This window comes from Neltuma alba, unplaced genomic scaffold, assembly GCF_004799145.2.
Source record: "Neltuma alba isolate B1F8T4 unplaced genomic scaffold, ASM479914v2 tig00012251_pilon, whole genome shotgun sequence".
NCBI classification, from domain to species: domain Eukaryota; kingdom Viridiplantae; phylum Streptophyta; class Magnoliopsida; order Fabales; family Fabaceae; genus Neltuma; species Neltuma alba.
This window is the reverse complement of record NW_021636777.1, coordinates 313-21,817: the sequence shown is the minus strand read 5'-3', so window position 1 is coordinate 21,817 and position 21,505 is coordinate 313. Positions and strand designations below refer to the sequence as shown.

At 34.4% G+C, this 21,505-nt stretch overlaps 4 protein-coding genes across 6 annotated transcripts; all 4 read left to right on the top strand.

Moving 5' to 3' along the window:
• The first annotated feature begins 2,510 nt into the window (after nt 1–2,510).
• On the top strand, nt 2,511–6,817 carry LOC114725399 (serine carboxypeptidase-like 12). Its single transcript, XM_028911916.1, has 14 exons — nt 2,511–2,638; nt 3,132–3,277; nt 3,448–3,533; nt 3,645–3,767; nt 3,947–4,049; nt 4,242–4,279; nt 4,414–4,515; nt 4,613–4,699; nt 4,802–4,954; nt 5,172–5,243; nt 5,390–5,508; nt 5,800–5,913; nt 6,119–6,173; nt 6,550–6,817. Exons 1-14 carry the CDS (start codon nt 2,511–2,513, stop codon nt 6,631–6,633), a joined length of 1,410 nt encoding a protein of 469 aa, XP_028767749.1. The 3' UTR covers nt 6,634–6,817.
• A 1,643-nt stretch (nt 6,818–8,460) lies between these two features.
• LOC114725398 (serine carboxypeptidase-like 12) lies at nt 8,461–13,028 on the top strand. Of its 2 annotated transcripts, XM_028911914.1 has the most exons (14): nt 8,461–8,659; nt 8,743–8,888; nt 9,996–10,075; nt 10,161–10,283; nt 10,390–10,492; nt 10,585–10,622; nt 10,997–11,098; nt 11,203–11,289; nt 11,425–11,586; nt 11,701–11,772; nt 11,862–11,983; nt 12,075–12,197; nt 12,337–12,391; nt 12,675–13,028. In XM_028911914.1, the coding sequence occupies exons 1-14, from the start codon at nt 8,529–8,531 to the stop codon at nt 12,756–12,758; spliced, it is 1,428 nt and encodes a 475-aa protein (XP_028767747.1). In that variant the 5' UTR covers nt 8,461–8,528; the 3' UTR covers nt 12,759–13,028. The 2 variants fall into 2 exon arrangements, with proteins under 2 accessions (XP_028767747.1, XP_028767748.1); XM_028911915.1 differs by lacking the exon at nt 10,997–11,098.
• Nucleotides 13,029–14,854: 1,826 nt separating this feature from the next.
• LOC114725404 (magnesium transporter MRS2-3-like) lies at nt 14,855–18,877 on the top strand. Its single transcript, XM_028911923.1, has 6 exons — nt 14,855–15,465; nt 16,588–16,692; nt 16,779–16,907; nt 17,055–17,215; nt 17,303–17,507; nt 18,292–18,877. Exons 1-6 carry the CDS (start codon nt 15,040–15,042, stop codon nt 18,568–18,570), a joined length of 1,305 nt encoding a protein of 434 aa, XP_028767756.1. The 5' UTR covers nt 14,855–15,039; the 3' UTR covers nt 18,571–18,877.
• A 130-nt stretch (nt 18,878–19,007) lies between these two features.
• LOC114725403 (uncharacterized) lies at nt 19,008–20,927 on the top strand. Of its 2 annotated transcripts, XM_028911922.1 has the most exons (4): nt 19,008–19,391; nt 19,468–19,514; nt 19,601–19,703; nt 20,863–20,927. In XM_028911922.1, the coding sequence occupies exons 1-4, from the start codon at nt 19,178–19,180 to the stop codon at nt 20,889–20,891; spliced, it is 393 nt and encodes a 130-aa protein (XP_028767755.1). In that variant the 5' UTR covers nt 19,008–19,177; the 3' UTR covers nt 20,892–20,927. The 2 variants fall into 2 exon arrangements, with proteins under 2 accessions (XP_028767755.1, XP_028767753.1); XM_028911920.1 differs by lacking the exon at nt 20,863–20,927 and having other exon boundaries at nt 19,601–19,828.
• The last annotated feature ends 578 nt before the right edge of the window (nt 20,928–21,505 follow it).

Here is a 21,505-nt window from a genome sequence, read left to right as displayed (position 1 = left end):
CACGCCACACCGCCGCCAAGAGCAAGCTCGCCGGCACAGTCTTGAACCCCCTTCATGTAAAGTTGCCTTGCCCTCTTCAAAACCCTAATGGGACTTAACATCAACTTCACTAACAAACTTTGCTTCTTCTTTCCTGTTCTTCGCATCATCATGATCATTAATTCTCCAACGCAAGCAAAACTTGCAGAAGCTCCAGTACGTACGGCTATCATAAACAAAACAGAAGCTAGGTTGAGGTCGCCAAGTTATACGCTAGAGATAGATTTAAATTAATTAATGTTTGATTTGGATTGGAGTGCATTGGAGCTACATAAGCTTTGCACATAAGCCTGGACGGCAATTTGAGGCCGGAGGGAATCAAAGGACGTTTAGTTTGGACCTCTTCAAACGGTAAACAGGCAGGACGTAGGTGCGTGAAAATTAAGTTGATGCACGAAAGATTAATAAATATCCGAAACCAACTGTTCATCACGAATGAGTGTGACATGAATATATATATATACAGAAAACTATTGTTTATATCGACTAATTGAAGAAATGGTTTGATTTGTCCGGTAATTATGATATGGAGAAAGATTAAGGGAATTAGTGTGTTTAATTTGCATCACATCTGGGATTAATTAGGACTATTTTTCTAAGTTTAATTTGCTTTGAGGATTCGTGAATTAATTCCGACCTTCTTGGAGAAATGATCGAGTTCGATATGAGACTGCGATTCAGTGATTTGAAGGACGAAGGTATACATTGTGTGTTTTTTCTGGTAAAATTGATCTCAAAAGTATTCTTCCATCAATCTCAACTCTATGCGCAAAAGATGTACTTTCTCTCTCCTTCATAATATACAAGCTACTTAATTAATTAATTTAAATATATTAAAAATAAATAAATAAATTGTAATAAATGTGTCCGGATTTTTTTAAAAATACTTTTATGTAATATTATATCATATATCAATTTATAAATTAGGTCAATTAATAATAATAAATAATAAATATGAGAAATAAAGTAAATCAAGATAATATATTTATAAATTAAACTTAAGTATATTTAGTCATTTAACTTTATATTAAGTTTCAATTTAATATCTTAACTTTAAAAACCTAAAAAGTATATTTTTGGTTCCTTAACCCAAAAATTGTTAGGCTTAAATAATTATTTTTGTAATAATCATGACTATTTTAAAAATTAAATTTAATATGTTAGCATTTGAAAATATTTTATCAATATTCAAGATCTTAATCTCAATGTTACATTTTTTTGTTAACAACTTTAAGGTTAAATGACTAAAATTATACTTTTTGAAACTAAGAGACTAAATTGATATTGTGTATAAAGTTATCTCAATATTAATTTATCTCGGTGATTTATATTGTTTTCCCATTAAGTAATTCGACGGCCAATTAATCTCACGCGATTGTACATTCCAAAGCCATGTCATCTGGGGACAAACTTATTAAAAATACATCCAAAAAAATTGTCTAAAAGAATTGTTATCTCTAGAGATTTCTTATGAAAAGAAAATTATTTTGTTTTTTTAATTAAAATGATAAGAAACTATCAACAGCAGCTTTTAATAATAAAAAAAAATCTGATTTTTCATTTTTTTATACAATAAAATTTAGATGAGTTAGTTTCAATTTATATGGATTATTGAATAATGATTACATCAAGTTGACAAGAAATTTAAGGTGATAATAGGAGGTGAGCGTTGGCCCTTGAAAAATGAACATATCTACCATTCAATAATGATTAAATGGTCACGACCTGCCCACCTTGCTCTTCTGCTCGGATTTTTATCTGTCCCCATGTACCATGTTTTCCTGGTAGCACTCACTCACTAGTCACTGCAACTAATTTTTGATACATTAACATAATTAAATAGATATTCAATATAGTCTTCTTAAAGTATTTTTGTTTAATATCATATTATATATTGACTTATAAATTTGATAAATTAATGAATATGAGAAATAAAATAAATTAATATCTCACTATTTCTCGCTTGTAGAGATAGGAGGCAATGACTTTATTATTTAATGCATCTATACCCGAGAGAATTGTTTTGATTTTTTTCTCCTTATAACTAAATAAAAATTTATTTGATAGATATATAATCAAATAAAATGAAAATAAATTTGAATGAAAAAATATAACAACAAATCAAAGATAATTAAAAATCTAGCTATTGTCAAATAATAAAGCAAAATGCTAATATACAAATTTGTCTAAAAAATTTTTACTCAATAAACTTGTATAATAAACTTGCACCATAATTTTAAGAGGAAAAAAAAAAGAATCATTGAATATCTCTATTTTTAAATGCTACAGAGAAAAGAATCGTTTTTCATAGAAGACACAAATATGGAGAGCAATGTATTTCCTCGTCGGTCGAAAGGCTGGTGGGAATTAGGAAAGTTAGTTACACAAAGAAAAAATTTATTTGTGGCGCCGAGATATGATAAATGCAATAGCCTAGAATCCTCAATTTCATGTTTGGACACTAAAAAAAAATGAGGTTCTTCATCTTCATCACCTTTCTCCTTCTGGCCGTCCCTTCCAACGCTGCAACATCTTCTTCTCAACTGGTTGAGACCCTTCCTGGCTTTCCTGGAAAACTTCCTTTCACTCTTGAAACTGGGTTCGTATTATATTCAAACCCTTTCTCTTTCCATTTCTATCTACATTACTATATAGAACTACACATTTTTGGAGGTGCCAAAACGTGGTTCTGCAGCAGAAGCAACGATAATTTTGCTTTTATAAAGCATGGTTTTGAAACCATTTCCCAACATGTTCCAAGTACACTTAGACATGTATAAACTTGTGTTTTTGTTCTTAGAATATAATGTCATTCTTTTTTTTTTTTTTCCTTGGTGATTTATTATATGTCGTGTTATTGCGGATTAGAGACATGTTTTGGCAAATCAGTATTATATTTAAGTACATTCTTCTTTTCCATTTTGTTCTTTGCTCATATGCATTCTTGGTTATAAATTTTTATAAAACTCATGAGGAATCAACATCAATCTAGTTTTTAACATATTTGAAAATCCTTAAAATATAATTTCTCTTTTAATTGAATTCTTGTTTTTGTTGTCTCGTTGCCAATCTGTTGAAATTACGTTGGCCAGGTATGTGGGAGTTGGCGACTCGGAAAGCGTTCAGCTCTTTTACTACTTCATTGAATCTGAGAGAGATCCTGATGAAGATCCTCTCTTGCTCTGGCTCACAGGTGGTCCTGGTTGTTCTGGTTTCTCTGGCCTCGTCTATGAAGTTGGTACTATTCCCTTCTTCTTTCATTCGCAGCTTTAGTTTCGATCTTCACGCATTAGTTGCAAACATCGCACTAATTTTGGCCCCTTTCTCGGTTGATCTCATAATTGTGTGATCATGTTTCCCGTCAGCATATGAAAATCACTGCGCATTTGTGCTCTGATTCTGTCACAGGTCCCCTGTCATTTGATTATGCCAAGTCTAGTAGCGGGGAAGTGAAAGTTCCAGTACTGAAGTTGAATCCATACTCGTGGACTACGGTATGTGTGAGAGACACTTTTGTCACAATTGCCTCAATAGTTTAAGTGTTGTGTTAATGATCAATTCTGCACAATTTCCCGTGATCTCACTCTTGTATCTAAAATTTTTAGGTATCTAACATGATTTTTATTGACGCCCCCGTGGGCACTGGGTTCTCGTATGCAACAAACCCAGAGGCATATCTGGTCGATGATTGGTTATCCGTTACACAAACCCATGAGTTTCTCAGGAAGGTAAGGAAAATATGTTCGCCCACAGGCCTGATCTCTATATTTGCACACAATGTATTTGATAAATTGTTCATGTGATCGTAATATTGACACGGTTCTGCCCAAAATGTGATTAGCAGTCTAATATGCAATTGAATGTTGTATTTAACTCTGAATATGATGTTTTGGATATGCATTTACAGTGGCTGTTGTCTCATCCCCGGTTCCTAAAACATCCGCTGTACATTTCTGGTGATTCGTATTCAGGCATCATTATCCCTATCCTTGTCAGCAAGATCTCTGACGGTAATGCTTGACATGAATGCGCTCTTCATACAATGGTCAAGCTTCAAAAGCAGAGCACCATAGTCATGAATATTTAGAGGACTATAATCCAGATTTCAGAATAAATAACAAAGTTTTCTTGTTCTCTATTCGGTTTTCTTTGATCTTAATTCTTTTTAAATACTTTTCGCTTTTCCCCTTCATTTTTTGCAGATAATGACGCAGGTATTAAGCCACAACTGAATCTAAAGGTGCTCCATTCATAGATTCAATTTGAAATACATATACTTGAACCCTTTTTTCATCATCACTCTTACCGGGTCATGAAGTTTGTAATCATGTTCTTCGAATATAAGGTAAATTCAATTTTGATCGATGTTTCCAGGGTTATTCCATTGGAAATCCAGTTACAGATGTAACTATTGATGAGAACTGGAGAGTTCCCTTTGCACACAGAATGGCACTCATACCAGATAAGCTTTATGAGGTTGGTTGCAACTCATCAGTCGCTTCTCAGACCTGCAAATCTCACGATATTTTCCCTTTCCTGATGATATATTTCACTCTTTCCCATGCTGTTCAAGTCAACCAAAAGGAATTGCCATGGTCAATATATGGATGTAGATCCAAACAACGCTGCATGCTCAGGGGATCTTCAAGTTTTTACAGAGGTAATTTGTGCATGCATGTCTATTATATTGTTCTTTCATGTTTTATGGATGTCATCGATTTTGGTCCTTTTGATGAGTGATGACCTTTATCCCATTTTGTAGTGCACCAAGATGCTAATGATCGGAAACATACTAGAGCCTGATTGCGTTACAGACACGCCAAAACCAGAATCACTCAAATGGGATCCTAATATTGTCAAAGAAGATTCCTTGGATCTTCTTTCAACCGGGGAGCATTCTGAACCTTGGTGTCGGGTAAATTCATGAATCTATAACCCAGTAATATGCTCTCTAACGAGAAGCATATTGAAATGACTAATACTGATCTTTCCATCCAAAATTGAGTCAAACGTTGTCCATTATATCTTGGAATCCGTTAAATCTGGTAAAGCCAACACCAGATCTTATTAATGGAGAGATTGTTAGAATTTTCAGAAACATATAACCAATATGCTCATCATTTTGTTTGCAGAATTACAACTATGTCTTCTCTTACATCTGGGCTAATGACGAAGAAGTTCAGGCTGCCCTCCACATTCGGAAGGTACGGTGAATTCAATCAATTAATATATAATATTTACCTTATAAAATATTATATTATTTATAGATTATAGATAATACGATCTATCTTAAATTTTATACAAAATATAGCCTATCACAACGTGGTCAAAATAATTCACTGCAAATCAGGGGACGAAGAAGGACTGGCAGAGATGCAATACGAGTTTGGCTTACACAGAGGATGTCACAAGTAGTTTCCCATTCCACAAAAACCTCACAAACAAACCCTACGAAGTTCTGATTTACAGGTAATAATTACTACTGCATATAAGGTTTTTGTGATGTTTAAATGTTATATTATCAAATTTAAGTTGTTTATAAACATAGGATATTTAAATATTCTTTTTATGATATCCCAACATGTGATTATAAAAATTATAACAAATTGAATTGCGTACAAGTCATGAATAGCAAAATTCAGATCTTGAGCATTGAGTTTTATAAAACGCATCAGACTCAATTTAATTTGGTGCTAATAAACATCCCAAAATGTTTTATCTTATGTTTTTTTTTTTTTTTTTTTTGTGGTGTGGTTGCAGTGGAGACCATGACATGGTTGTTCCATACGTGGGTACCATGGCATGGGTAAAGTCTCTGAACTTGACAGAAAGTAGCAAGTGGAGACCATGGTTTGTCCAGGGGCAAGTTGGAGGGTATGTTTACTGCAACTGATTTCTTCCCCCCCCCCCCCCCCAAAAAAAACACTTCAACTAATTAATTATTAAATTCTAATTGTTATGAGCAAATTCTTGAGCAAATAATATTATTAATTATGCATGAACATATAAATTCTTGAGACATAATTAAGCCTCACAAGAGGAGAAAAAACGAGTCTGACGCATGAGTTTTGTTCTGCAGATATACAATCGAGTATAAACGCAGCAACTACAGCTTAACATATGCCACAGTGAAGGTAATACTGCTATTGAGAAACACTCTCAACTTTATTTGTTCGGAAATATAATTAATACTCTCTTCAATCCTGAATAAAGGAACTAAAAGATGTGTTTAATTTACTTTTAAAATATAAGGTTTCAGTTCATTTTATTTTTAAAATTTATAATTTTCCATATCGATCATACATATTAAGGATTTTTCCATCCAACAAATCTTTTCCCATGAAAATTACTGACTAAAAATCAATGCCTTGATAAAACTCACATTATGTTCACAAATAGTTAATTAATTTTTTTAATATTTGTGAATTAGTGATTAAACTCTTATATTTAGAATTAAAAGAGTATGATACGATAGTAACAATAACGAGAGTATGTGCGGGAATTATGCAGGGAGCAGGACACACGGCGCCAGAGTACAATCCTCCACAATGCTTGGCTATGTTTTCTAGGTGGCTTGCTCGTTACCCTCTATAATCATCATCATCATCACTACTAAAATGTAATTATTCCAATGATTGCCACATTAATCTGTTGAGTAAATTTAGGAGGTACGACTTTGTGTTTGTTTTTTCACCCTCCAATGTAAATTTGCAGCAAACAATCACGTTTCCTAGTGATCGAGGAATGTAATAAAGAGAAATCTGTTTGAATGTGACTTAGTCTTCTTGTCCTATTTATAAAACACTTCTAACATATTTTGTACAGACTAAGAAAAATCTTAAAATACATTAACTTTCTATTAAAATATAATAGTAATTTTCAACTTTCTCCATATTTAATATATATACTTTTCAAAAGATATAATTACTTACACTAATGAAAAATAAAATAGTATATTCATACTGAAAATTTAATGAAGTAACTTATAAATAGAATAAAAAAACTTCTCTTTCCAGTTTATAAATAGGACCAAAGGAGTATGCTGTAGAGATGGAAAAGAAGGCTATCATTAATTTTAATTAATTAATTTATTGATGGAGGTTTGACCGTTTTAATTAGTTTGTTACTAAATTATTATAAGCTCATTGACCAATAATTGATCTTCTACCATCCACTAATCGTAAAATCTCATCAGTAACAAGGCTAAGAAATTATCAGTAAAATGATCAGATGTTACTCAATGATTAAAAATTAATTTGAATTATCAATTAAAAGTATAATGCACTTATTTTATACTTATTTTCTTAAAAATATCAAGAAAGGTTGGGTTGCTCCAGCATATTTTTTTCCCAAGTGCTGGAAAGAGTATTTAAATATTTTCATGTCATACAAATACTGCAGTTGAACATTTAAAAAATTTTCATAAACATATTAAACGTAATTTTAAAACTCACTTTTATTTCTTTTTCAATTTCATTTCTCATTTCTTTTCCTCGTCTCTTTCTCCCCTCCCCCCAACCCCCAATCAGCTCTTCTCGTCTTTTCTTAAATTTCAGATACGAAAAGAGGATTATCTAATTTTTTTTTCCAAAGAAAAAAAAAATTCCAACCTACACGTTCGGCCTTTGACTGAGAGGCGGAACACTGTGCAAACTCATTTTCCAACCTCGTGGGGCGAACCGGTTAGCTGCCAAGCATTCTCTCTTCTTCTCCCTTTCTTTCATTTTCATCCATCACGTGTTGCAAAAAGATATAACACATTCTGAACATATAGTTTATCAATTTTTAGTAACATTTTGAAAAGTAATTACTGTCTTAACAGAAATAATCATCCACTTAAATAGTAAACATTTTTTAAACAATTTGTTTTCTTATACTAACACAAGTCATCATCTATTTATATATATATATAAACATTTATAACTACACTACTCTAGTTTCTTGAAAGAGTGAGAGCTGAAAAGTATACTCTAAAAAGCCTAGTTTTTTTTTTTTTTTCCAAATTGAAATCAAACCTGCTTGTCTGGCTCTAACTTATTAGATGCCTATTTCCTCCAGACATGTCAACATCTGAAATTGAGCAGACCCATAATAGTTGTAAAAGGAGCAAATTAAAGAAGTGTGTCTCAGTGAAGAATAAAGTAAAATCTTGCCAAAATTTAAAATGGGGTTGGAATATTAGGTTCTTCCTTCTCCTCCTACTTCTTCTGATGTTCATATCCATTTTCAATTCGTTTGACTTTCAGTTCTCTCATGAATGGTGGATGCCTCTACCACTCTGATGAGACATATCTCAGCCCAACGCCCTGCCCAATTAATGCACGATTCAGAGCACAACGTCGCTTGTTATTTCACAAACCATCAAGCTGCTTCAATTTAGTTCAGCATCATTCTGCTTAATTATGCATATATAATAATAATATATATCAGAAGCAGCTCGCCAGTGCTGAGAGAGACTACATTTTCTGGTTGAACCACACCACATAGATATGGCTACTCAATGCAGATTGTTTTGGTGTTTTCTCATTCTTTTGGTTCTCTCAAACTCTGTTTCTTCTCAAACCATCGTCAAGACCTTGCCTGGTTTTGAAGGGAACCTTCCTTTCTTTCTTGAAACTGGGTTAGTCTATAGTGTTTGTTTGATTCTGCTGAGAGATTAATAAGACTTGCATTGTTTTGAGGTTTTTAATTTGTGCGTTTCAGCTACATTGGGGTAGGAGAAATGGATGAGATTCAGCTGTTTTATTACTTCTTTAAATCAGAGAGGAAGCCAAATGAGGACCCTCTTGTGCTCTGGCTTCCCACTGGCCCTGGCTGCTCTGCTCTCTCTTCCATCTTGTACGAGAATGGTGAGTTCTTCTTCTCTCTCACCCAACACTCCAAGTTCGATGTTTTCTACATTCGAATCATTGATATGGACTTGACTCTCAGTCATCATTATTCCACAAAAAAAACTTGGTTTTTCCTGCTAAATCTAATGACTTTAGTGTTTTCATAGCAAATGTTCTAGTGCATACTACAAAATTATCCACTAATGTCTCCAATTAATTCATCAATGTGTAGAGTGGGAGGGGAAGGACGCATTGTTCTATTTCTTATTATTTGTTGATGAAACGAAACAGAGAAAATGACTTTGGCTTCTTTTCTATCCTAGGAGTAGGATGTTACCCAAAAAAGGGTCAATTCTTTCACTAATGTTTATTGGGCGTTTGTTGGGTAAAGCTGATGTAACACCCTGATTTTTATTAGAATGTACTACCTCCGGTCCTATTTATAAGAGCTAATTGACTTATTTGAAGAGATTAAGAAAAGAAGTTAAGTTAGTTATTTGTAATAAATATGTGTTGTTTTTTCTAAAATATCCTTGCTAATTAAGTGTATTGGCTATAACTATCATTTTTAAAAGAATTATTTTAGAAAAAAATACATAAATATGAGAGACAAAGTGGATTGGGATCTTATATTTATGACCAAAATAAAAGTTAAACAAAGTTTTATATTAAAGAACGAAGGTAGTATCTAGTAGCATGATCTTATTTTCCTGGTATAATGTTATTTTTCAGTTACATCTAGCACCTTAAAAATTAAGATATTGCATGCACTAAAAATAAGATGAAAGTGCCAGATGCATTAAAAAAAAAAAAATTAGAGTACTGGATGTATTTAAAAAATAAAATCAATATGCTAGATATATCTTTACTGTGTTTGTTTAACGTTTTCATTATTTGTCTCTTTTCTACGCAATTAACATGCGAACAAATATAATAATTTCAGACAGCATAAATACTTTCCTTTTTTTCAATCTACTTTGACTTTGCTGGTAACTAATTTCATAGGTTTTACACATTTTTTTTAATATATATCACCTCATATTAAACTATATGACCTCACATAGCACTTTAAAAGAAATAATATTTTCTGAATGTCCATTTTTATGCCCCCCTCTGTCTGTATAGGTCCAATTCGTTTCAATTACAAGAATTCAAGCATCCAAGACAAACCGGTTTTAGAGTTGAATATTTACTCTTGGACTAAGGTGCCTCATATTGATTAATTCCTTAGTTATAATTTTTATAATGATAATAAGAATAATTTTATATTAAAAATTTGATGTTCTATAGGTTGCCAATGTAATTTTCCTGGATGCACCCGTTGGCTCTGGGTTTTCTTACTCAACAGTTTCCTCAGGATACAACACCAGTGACACAAAAACTGTCTCAAACATTCATGAGTTTATCAGAAAGGTAAGCTAAATTTATAAATAAATTTTCTTAAATTTATTTTTTAATTTAATCATAAAATGATTCTGCTAATTTGGATTATATATGGTGTTTAAAAATTAACATGCAGTGGCTCTTAATGCATCCTGAGCACGTGGAAAATCAACTTGTAATTGGTGGAGAATCTTATTCTGGCATCATTGCTCCAGCTGTTGTCCAGAAAATTTTAGATGGTAAATTATCTCTAATAAAATAAATTAAGAAAAAATATGAAGCTTGTTATTTGAATTTGTTTTGCTTTGTCTTCTTCTTGCTGTCACTGCAGGCAATGCAGCTAAAGAGCATCCCTGGTTGAATATCCAAGTAAATATTATTTATTTTAATTTCTTTATTTTTTCCAATTAAAAATATAATTATATATATTCCTCCGGTCCTTAGTATAGGACCCAATTCTTGAGTTGGTTTTGGTCCTAAATATAAGACTCATTTCTCATATTTATCAATTTTCTCTAAATTACCCCTATAGATACTCCTTCAATCATAATCAAGTAGAAGAGGAAGATAGGGTATTAAGAAAGATGATTATGGTGTTTTAGGAAAAATATGTCACTTTTCTTATAATTAACTAACTTACTTATTTCCTTAATCTAATCAAATTAGTTAAATGGGTCTTATATTAAGAACCGGAGGAGTATATATGTATGCTAAAGGGGTTTGACTTATAAACGTGGACACAGACTTTGGTTGTGGGAAACCCATTCACTGATGTATATTACGATATAAATTCAAGAGTTAAGTTTGCTGACAGAGTTGCACTTATATCTGATGATCTCTATGAGGTAATTTTCTATAAATAAAATTCATATATTTAATAAGAGTTCATTAATTTTGTTAATGATATTCTCTAATATATGGTTTAATTCACTTGCCTTGTTATTTAAAGCAAGCTAAATTTCATTGCCATGGAGAATATGTTCACCCAAACAGAAGTAATACTGCCTGTGCTGCGGTTCTTGAAATGATCCATCGGGTGAGTATAATAATTACAACTTGAAAGTTTCTTGTATATATATTTTTAATACTAATCATTTACTGATATTACTGATTTTTTTAATACTTTTTTTGAGAATAAAATTCTGAAACATTTGATAACAAATTAATGCAGTGTTTGGAAGACTTGAATGCTGCGATGATACTGGAAAACAAGTGTGCAGCTTTCTCTCCAAGACCAAAGAACATCCAGTGGGATTTAGGCTCTCTTGGTCTTAATCTCACTGATTCGCTCTTCTCGGAGGCCAATCCCATTACTTACACCGGATATTGCAGAGTAATATATATATATACACCCTCTTCCTTTCTCTCTTCTCTTCTCTTCCTTCCTTCCTTCCTTTCACCATTTTTATTACATGATTAATGCCTCATTTCTTGGACCACACTGCAGAAATATAACTATCTGTTTGCCTCCCTGTGGGCAAATGATTTAGCTGTACAAGAAGCTCTGAACGTTAGAAATGTAAGTCTGTGTATATATGTATCAGGATCTGAAGTTAATTTAAGAGTATTTTTGACTGATCAGTAGTTATGGGATGAGGCAATCCACAGGGAACTATAGAACATTGGGAGAGATGCAACAACAGCATAGCTTACACTCATGACATAAAAAGTAGCCTTCATTATTACAAGAACTTCTTAAGTGCAAAGCCTCTCCGAGTTCTGGTTTACAGGTAAATCTTCAAAACAAGTCTGTGTTGTATGGTTTTTGCTGTTTGTTTGCTTCTGAATTAACAGAGGGATTTTGGTTTGGTTGTGGCACAGTGGAGATCATGATCTGATCATCCCATATGTGGGCACAGAGGAATGGATTGCAAGTTTGAACATGACCATATCTACTGGTAATCATGAGTGGAGACCTTGGTATGTTGATGGACAGGTTGCAGGGTGAGTAACATTTGTTCTCAATGATATTATTATTATTATTAGAGCTGTCAAACGGACTAGTCTAACTCATGCTAGTTGTTTCAATAGTTCCCTAAAGGTTAAGGTTAAGATTAGACTTTTTTCTTTTTTTCTTTTGCAGATATACAGAGATATACACCAAAAAGGAGTTCCGTATAACATATGCAACAGTTAAGGTAAGAGAATTATAACCATTTTGAAGAAGTTTTGTTTACGAATAAGTGAGTGTAATGAAATTGGGTCCTGAAGACCAACAAGGTTGGAAGGCCTCAATGTTTAAATATTTATCCATAACCAAAATTCTCACATCAGTATCGGACTTTAAATTCACTCTTATGGGATATAAGCCATGTTTCTAGCAATTGGATTAGCTTTCGTTAGCAAAAGGAAGAAAAAAGGTTTTGTTTCTCATTAGGTGAAATGATAAGATTGAAATATGGTGTGAATGGAATTGTGCAGGGAGCAGGTCATACAGCTCCAGAGTACAAGCCAAAGCAGTGCTATAACATGATTGAGAGATATCTTGCTTACTTCTTCCTTTAACGGACAACCCTTGTGCGCTCATTCCACCAAGCAGCCTCTTCCTAGTGCCACCACAGTAAATGGAACATTTTTGGAGTTCCCAATTTGTAAGTAATAATATGACGACCATATAAGGCTCAAGTAGATCCGTGAACATTTCCTTAGCAATTAGCTCTGAATTAATTTTTGCAGAATGGATCAATCAGTTGTATTTCTTGCCTTCCTTTTTGTGCCTCATATATATAGTTGTAAGTAATAATTTGGAAGTTAAAAGGCTTTGACTCTTTGGTACATTATCATCTTCCATTTAGCTGAAGAAGACAGAAAGAAAGAAAGAAAAACTAAGTATACCTAGCTTCTGAAACTGACAGTACAAATTTAGCTGAAGAAGACAGAAAGAACGAATGAATGCAGAGTTAGATTATGTTATTATGGGGCATATATAGGTAACTTCTCAGAGACTTTCTTCTGTCACCTTCATGTATGGAATTCCATTACTCCAATTGCCTCTCTTACTTCTGATCATACAAGTGGTGTTGAAAATCTTCAATTGGGCTTCCGTCCAAGATTTCAGTGACAGCATAAATGATTCTGATCAGTCTTTCTGTAAGAATGTTTCGGCTGAAACGTTTCCACCTTCCAAGGTTCAAGTCTGATCATAACGTGATCTTGATCTCTGATTCAATTCTCAATGCCACTCACTCTAAAATCAAACACGTTGGTTCCAATACTGCTTGGCTTGCAGAAGATGAGTTTCAGATTATTGTTGAACAAGCATAGATTAACAAAACTTGGCTTCAAGGAGTTTCAACTTTCTCCACTGAAGCTTCAAAGTCGAATGATCAGACCATGGCCAACATGAAATCAGATTTCGATTTATTAATTACATTGACTAATGAGGGTCAAAATGAAGGGGAAAAAATTAATTGAAATTACAGATATTCTTTAAGTGTATTTTATAAATACGATCATACATACTCCAAAAACTGAATCTTATATATAAATTAGGAAGAACACTAATTAAACTTAATTAATTCATGTATTTCTAATGACATTGTAGCCTAATAACATGGGGAAAAAAAGTTGAGTTTGATTCCCTTGTAATCTGATGATTTTAGTGTCTACCCTTCCAAATAAAAAAAAATTAATTAATGTCTTCAACCTACTTTCATTTTCTTAGTTAGATCCTTATTTAATAACCAATACTTTTTTATATTTAATGGATAAAACAACCCCCCTTTTTTTGGTACCATCAGAGCCCTAGATTTTCTTGCTGATAAGAACTGATGGAGTAGTACTTTTCCGTAAAACTTTTTGAGAATATGAAACAACCAGTAGACTCAACTTCTGGAGCCCAAAACTCTGATCTTCCGTTTACTCTAAGGTTTAAACTTCAAAGCCCTGCCCCATACGTCTTTTTGTTTTGTTTTTTTATTTTTTGTTTATTTATTTATCTTTTCACTTCCCTGTCCCATGCTCAAACAGAATCCTAAATAATCTCATTAATCTGGCTTTTTTATAGGGGAAATTGTAAAAAAAAGATTTTAGAATTGTAAAAACACAAATAGGGACTCTTGACAACTTCATTTTGGGTTTTTTGCAATTTCAAGATCCTTTTTATAATTTCCCTTTTTTATATTTGAAAAACCAAAAAAGAGATTAACACTTCAAAGTCGAAAGGAAGTGGTGTGTGATATTTTGTAAATATAGTTAAATCATTAAAATATTTTTGTTTTATTATCAATAAATTTTTTATTATTTATTATTTAATACTACCTCCGGTTCTAATTATAAGACCCAGTTGACTTATTTGAGGAGATTAAGGAAGTAAGTTAAGTTAGTTATTTGTAATAAATAAGTATTGTCATTCCTAAAATATCCTTACTAATTAAGTGTATTGGCTAGAACTATCATTATTAGAAGGACTATCTTGGAAAAAATATATAAATATGAGAGAAAAAATAGATTGGGGTCTTATAATTAGGACCAAATAAAAAGTCAAACGGGGTCTTATATTAAGAACGGGAGGTAGTACTTGTTATTATCCGTTCACAGTTTAAAAAAAAATCTACGATAAAGAATAAATCAATAAAGATACTCACAAGGAACAGAACAGATTCTCGGGAAGGCAAGCTCTGGCTGCCCAGATCGACGACTCTTCGGCGGGAGAGGGTGGGATGGGTTCGCCAGTTACTTTGCTTGCTCTGCGGACATCAATCGCAATATAGGTTTCTTGGGATCTCTTCTAAAACCCTCTGATTGAGTAAACCTAACCTGTGTTTACTGCACAAGCTACTGACAAATGAGGGCAAATACTCGCGACCCTTTAAAATCTGCTAACGAAGGGGACCCAGATGTAACCCGACCCTCAGCTGCCGCCGCCGGAATCTCCGTTGGAGTCATCCATCGGAAGAAAGGCACCGGCGTCAGAGCGTGGCTTCTAATTGACGCCACTGGCCAGACGCAAGTGGAGGAGGCCGGCAAGCACGCCGTCATGCGCCGAACTGGCCTGCCTGCCCGAGACCTTCGGATATTGGATCCACTTCTGTCCTATCCTTCCACGATTCTGGGGCGTGAGAGAGCGATCGTCATAAATTTGGAGCACATAAAAGCGATAATCACTGCTCATGAAGTTTTGTTGTTGAATTCGAGGGACCCATCCGTCACCCCCTTTGTTGAGGAGTTTCAGAGAAGAATTCTGCATCATCATCAAGCCACTAAGGCTCAGGTTTTGCACCCTTCTTCATTTTGTTATTGTAAATTTCTTATGATTGTTGCATTTTATATTTTATGTTTCTCAAATCGCTGTTTGCCGTGAAATTTTCTAAGATCTCTTGATTTCATCTAATGTAGCCCCCGTTTTCATAGTTTATCCAATTGTCTTCTGTCTTTATGAAACTGCACAAATTATAGCAGTTATTACTAGATGGACGTTAGCAGCAAGGAGTCGATTATATCAACATGTGCAATGTCAGTGATAGAGTTGCTGAATTTTTTTATTAACACCTATAGTAGAAATCAAGGAATAAAAAGGGGATAAAAGGTTGCGATACTGCTGGTTCAAAGGATTATCCTATGGGTCCTGGTTTTAAGGAAAAGCAATTGATAGCCTAGTGATGTGTTAGCTGTTAGGGTCTGTCTAGGGGTATGAGCTAAGTTAGAGTCATCTTTTGTGGGTTTTGAAAGCCTTTCCGGCCAAGGGGAGGGGGAGTTCAGTCTTTTGGTTAATGAAGTGTCTCTGTAGAGTAGTTTTGTCTCGAATGTCCAGTGGCTCATGTTGTGTGTTTCTGTGTTGTTTCTTGTTAGTATGAGTGTACGAGGGAGATGGGATTGGATTGAGTCATTATTTCCCTTGTAATCTGACTTTATTATTCAATAATAGTATTATCAGTCCCGTGTTGTTGTCTATTTCTGGTTTTTGTTCGATATCAAGATTATTAGAGTTGAGGGCTCTATCAGTTAGCATATCTTGATACAAGTAGTTTGGGATTGTTTGTTCAATATAATAAGGATCAGATTGGATATGAAAATCGCCTCTTAAGTTCTTTATAGAGTGACTCCTAAGATCCCCCCCCCCCCCAAAAAAAAAAGCCATTTTGATCATTGCAAGTTTTATCCGACACTGTTAAGACGAGTCTGCTGTAGACTTGTGTGCGCTTTATTTCTCGTTTATTTACCTAATACAATTTGTTTTATTTTGTCTGGTAATTGTGTTATCATTGTCATCATTATTCTCAATAGTACAGGAGGGAAATGGCGATGATTCAACCTGGACAAAATTGTATGATTTGGAAGAGCCACAATCTAGACGTTAGTCCTCGAATTCAGGAGGATGGAGAAAGTAAAGGAGAGAGAGAAACAATTCCAAAATAGAGATGGGATGAAGATTCTCCCCTTCGAGTTTGTAGCACTGGAGGCATGCCTTGAGGCTGCTTGTGGAGTGTTAGAAAATGAAGTACATATATTTTGCTCATTTGCTATTTTTCTTCCCTTATCTTCTCACTTCCTACATATTTATTTTTCTGTCATCTCTTTGAGCAGGCAAAGACATTGGAGCAAGAGGCTCATCCTGCCTTAGATAAGCTGACTTCAAAGATTAGTACTCTCAACTTGGAACGTGTTCGTCAAATTAAAAGCCGCTTGGTTGCAATTACTGGTCGAGTTCAAAAGGTGGGTATTTTTCAAACTTTGACTACCTCCTTGCAAATTAATCTTTGATGATGTTACCCATTAAACAAACGTTCCTTCATCTGTGATTTGAATATTTTCTTTCGTGGGGCACACTTTTGATTGTTATTGCATACTACTCATCTCCAGGTACGGGATGAGTTAGAACACCTGCTAGATGATGATGAAGATATGGCTGAGATGTATCTGACAGACAAGTTAGTTCAGCAGCTTGAGGATTCTTCAGCCTCATCCATGAATGATAAAGATGACACGGAAGATCAAGAACTTCAAACTGATATGGATGGCAGGCATGTAATTTTACCGTCATTTTAATCACATTGAATACTTACTGTGTTGAATGTCTTATCTATAATCATTTAATTGTCTGGTACTAGGATACCTGCGGAAATATCATTGGAAACTGGGGGTGGTTTTGCTCGCTATGAAGATCATCAAAATGCACTTGGCAGGGACAGCCATGGAACTCGTACTAGCGCTACCTACAGTACTATTACCAAGCAACTTGATGTAGAGGAGCTTGAAATGCTCTTGGAAGCATACTTCGTGCAAATTGATGGCACACTGAACAAACTATCCACGGTATGCCAATTTTATTGAATTTTTGTAGATAGACTCTTTTTTGTAGCCTCATGTGGCTATTTTTTGCCTCACTTGAAGGTTATAAGAAGTTTTGCTGCAAAAACAAGTTGAAACATTTAATTTTTCCGATTGATTAGGCGATTACATGTTTGAAGGATGCTTGGACGACCTGTGAATGTGCCAATTTATATGTAGGAGATTTAAACAAATAATCAATGTTTCCTGTCAAAAGTTATTGGGAGGACTTGCTGCTTTGCCAGCGATAACTACTGGGCTTGAACTAGTTGAATTTCTAGAGCTTAATAGGTTTCTTCCTAAGGAACCAAGCAGAAGGAGTTGAAGACTTCACAGTATATTGTTGAATAAAAGGATTCACAGAAGTGATGCTCGTATCACTTGTTATATACCTGCAGTTCATTGAGGAGCAAAAAAGATTTTCAACAATTTATCACTCGTTAGATTAGATACCTTCTAAACACTTAAAACACGCATGGCATCTTTTAGACTTAGGGGGTGTTTGGATGAAAACCAAACCATAGTTTCAGAAGTGATTTTACGGTCTAGGAGGTAAAAATGTAGAGTTTATCTCGATTTGCGGAAAAGTGTTTCTGAGAAGCACTTTTCAGGGTATCCAAACACCCCCTTAACCCATGCATCAACGCTTGATATTTGATTTTGTCTAGATTTAGTCATATCATGTTGTGCGTGCTAAAGTACTCCATCAATGCTTGGATATTTGCTTAGATTACTTGGAATAACCTTTTTTTTTTCCCCTGTTTTGAAGCTGAGGGAGTACGTGGATGACACAGAGGACTACATCAACATTATGCTGGATGACAAGCAGAACCATCTGTTGCAAATGGGAGTGATGCTGACAACGGCAACCCTAGTCGTGAGTGCTTCAGTGGTGGTGGCTGGCATTTTTGGGATGAACATTCATATTGAGCTTTTTGATGCTGGGATGCGGGAATTCCTCTGGACCGTTGGTGGCAGCACCGCGGGCACCATATTCCTGTACGTGATTGCCATTGTCTGGTGTAAACACAAGCGTCTTCTGGAGTGAGATTCACTGGCCGCCACAATGTTCAGACACCATGTTCATACTTTGTAAAAATATATCAAGTGAGCCATCAACACGATGATTCATCAATAATGTCTAGGAGGTTTACTTCTACAGAACAAGATTAAAGCGATATGAGAGTGACTTTGATTCAAAAGAAAAAAATTGTAATATCACTTTTTTCAATCGAAAAGCAAACCAGCATAAAGTGTTTGTGACTTGATTCCGCCGAACAAAGTATGATATTCGTGGGTGCTTTTTGAAGTGATCAATAATGTGATTTCTTTTAAATAAAAGAAGTTTTCGCCTAGAATGACTGAAACCTTGAATTTATGTTATTCCAGGTTTGAAGTCTCAGTTTTATGTGTCAAGCATTTTTAATGATAAAATGGCATCGAATGACTGAACAACATGTGATAAAAAACAAAATCTTTAAGGTTCGATGGGATATTACGGTGAAAACTCCAAAAATGAAGCAAGAGAATGTGAATTGAACGACCGAAGTACGTAACGTAAAAGCATTGGGATATGCGTGGTGGGCACTTTAGCAGTAGCAACCGCATCCTCATTATCCATTAGCGATAACTGGTGGCTGCAGCAAAGCGGTGAGATGAGTTCGATAGGCCAAAGCATACTGATGGCACTCACAGTAACAGTGAACAAGTATGCTTCTTCCAACTTGCAGGCCGTTTCTCACAGAAAGCATCCTAAATCGCCGCCCAATTCCGCCGTCACCACCAGTAGAAGAGGCCTCCTCTTATCCTCCCTCGCGGCCGCCTCCCTCACTGATCAAGTCCCTGACTCCAGAACTCTCCTTCTCAAGAGTACACCTCCCTCGCTCTCTCCCCCTCTATTGTTTTCTCTTCCGCTTTGTTTCTCACTGTTGAATTCTTTTTCCAGAATACCTCAAGAAATCAGAGGAAAACAGAGATAAAAATGACAAAGAGGTATACTCTTTTACTGGCTGTTGAATAGTATAGTTGAGATGCTGTTTCTGTGGTGTGAATTGATCAAATTGTGTGTGATATTGCAGAGGCTGGAGAGTTATTACAAGCGTAACTACAAGGATTATTTTGAACTTGTGGAGGGAACATTGAAGGCAAAGCAGCAAGATCAGCTTTCTGATACAGAAAAAGGTATCCTTGATTGGCTTAAATCTAACAATGAAAAAACTCCCTTTTTCATTCTGCCCCTTCTTCATTACTTTGGAAATTGTACATTATTATTATTCACTCATTTAGTAATGTAGATATTATATTGGTCGGTAGATTGTGATTCCTGTTTCTTTCGATCCTGAAACCCCATAAAATTTTTGGTCGCTTCAATCCTGCCTTTTTTTTTTTTTCTGTTTTACTTTATCTTCAGACATAAGGTTGATAACAGGCCTGATCTGATGCTTAGCAGAATTAAACTGGACAAAATTAACCAAAAAATAAAGAATTATAAAGATTAATCTAATATATTTTATAGACTTTTCGCTAAGTAAATCAAACCAATAACTAAGTCAAGACCGAGAAGAGGTTTCCAACGGGAAAATGACATTTGGGTCTCTTATAAGGGAATCATTGACACTTGAGTTATTTCAACACGTATGTAATTCTTCTGAGATCAACAAATTAAATACCATATACTGTAATAATTTGTTGAAAAATAAATATCTAAGTACTTATCTAAACACTTGATTTCATTTTAAAAATCATTTTGTTTTCATGTTTTTCCCCATTTGTAGGTCGCATTTCCGCTAACATGCATATATAATTAAAAAGAGTGATGGTTTGCTGCAAAATTTGCTAACAGTATCATGAGAACGGGAGATTATGAAATTTGAAATTAGAATCAAATGAGCAATTGCACATACCTTTCAGATGATTTCAAAATAGCCATAAATGCATATGTGAGATCATCACGAAGGCAGAAACATAAACACAGTGGCAAAGAATGAAAATAATAGCGAGTGGGGGTTACCAGTAACAATGAATCCAGAAGAAAATATTATTGTGTCAAAAAATAATTCCCCGTAAAATTACATAATAAATAATAAATTGTTTAAGATTACAAAATTTTCATCACCCTAATAGTCAGTCACTACTACAAAAAAGAGTTTTTATGACGCTAATTTATGGTGGTTATTAGAAAAAACATTGTAAAAAATATGACGGTGGCATTTCTGTAATTATAGGCGGATTTTTAAAGGCGGTTTTTTAAATAACCGCCATAAAAAACACTTTTAATGGCGGTTTTTTAAATAACCGCCGTAAAAAGTCTTTCAGAAATTTAAAATCCATTGCGCGATAGTTTTCACTTTTCAGAGTCAGAACTCATAGTCCCTGATATCATCCTCACTCGATTTTCTCCCTCCTCCTACATTTGTTGGCGTTTATCTATTGCTTCTATCATTTTCACCATGTTCTTCCATCACTGTCGCTATTGTTGTTGTCATCGCCATCGCCGTATCCTCTTCATTCTTATTTGTGAGTTTTTCACCTTCATTCTTTCTGTGGATTTCATACTTTTTGTGGTTTGATATGATTATTTTCTTTGGTTAAAAATATGATGTTTAATCTGAGTTTAAAGAGATCTGATTTTTAGCAGATCTAAGTCTTTGATTTTATCTTTATTAAATGTTAGTTGCTTCGATTTGGTGGCTGAAGGTGAAGCTAAGTGACACTATTACAGCGAGAAAGAATCTATATTTACTCCATCAGAATGCTTTTAACTAGTGAGAGACTTCCTTTGAGGCTTTGTTCTCCCATTCCGTCCTGATCAGTAGGATGAAACGTAGCTTAAAAAAACAAAAAATTTTCACGGCGGTTATTTATATAACCGCCGTGAAAAGTCACATACCACGGTGGTTCTTAAACCGCCATGAAATCCTCTACATTTTATGTCGATGGCATAGACGTAGGTCTCAAAACCATCGTAAAAAGCTTATTTAACC

Excerpts from the sequence above, each read along its gene's own strand:
- LOC114725399 (XM_028911916.1), top strand. The coding sequence starts at position 2,511 with ATGAGGTTCTTCATCTTCATCACCTTTCTCCTTCTGGCCGTCCCTTCC. Across the intron at positions 3,768-3,946 it reads CCCATGAGTTTCTCAGGAAG|TGGCTGTTGTCTCATCCCCG; the intron begins GTAAGGAAAATA and ends ATGCATTTACAG. Across the intron at positions 5,244-5,389 it reads CTGCCCTCCACATTCGGAAG|GGGACGAAGAAGGACTGGCA; the intron begins GTACGGTGAATT and ends ACTGCAAATCAG.
- LOC114725404 (XM_028911923.1), top strand. The coding sequence starts at position 15,040 with ATGAGGGCAAATACTCGCGACCCTTTAAAATCTGCTAACGAAGGGGAC. Across the intron at positions 15,466-16,587 it reads ATCAAGCCACTAAGGCTCAG|AGAGAGAAACAATTCCAAAA; the intron begins GTTTTGCACCCT and ends AAAGTAAAGGAG. Across the intron at positions 16,908-17,054 it reads TTACTGGTCGAGTTCAAAAG|GTACGGGATGAGTTAGAACA; the intron begins GTGGGTATTTTT and ends ACTCATCTCCAG.
- LOC114725403 (XM_028911920.1), top strand. The coding sequence starts at position 19,178 with ATGAGTTCGATAGGCCAAAGCATACTGATGGCACTCACAGTAACAGTG. Across the intron at positions 19,392-19,467 it reads CAGAACTCTCCTTCTCAAGA|AATACCTCAAGAAATCAGAG; the intron begins GTACACCTCCCT and ends TTCTTTTTCCAG. Across the intron at positions 19,515-19,600 it reads GAGATAAAAATGACAAAGAG|AGGCTGGAGAGTTATTACAA; the intron begins GTATACTCTTTT and ends GTGATATTGCAG.
- LOC114725398 (XM_028911914.1), top strand. The coding sequence starts at position 8,529 with ATGGCTACTCAATGCAGATTGTTTTGGTGTTTTCTCATTCTTTTGGTT. Across the intron at positions 11,773-11,861 it reads AAGCTCTGAACGTTAGAAAT|GGAACTATAGAACATTGGGA; the intron begins GTAAGTCTGTGT and ends GGCAATCCACAG. Across the intron at positions 12,392-12,674 it reads TAACATATGCAACAGTTAAG|GGAGCAGGTCATACAGCTCC; the intron begins GTAAGAGAATTA and ends GGAATTGTGCAG.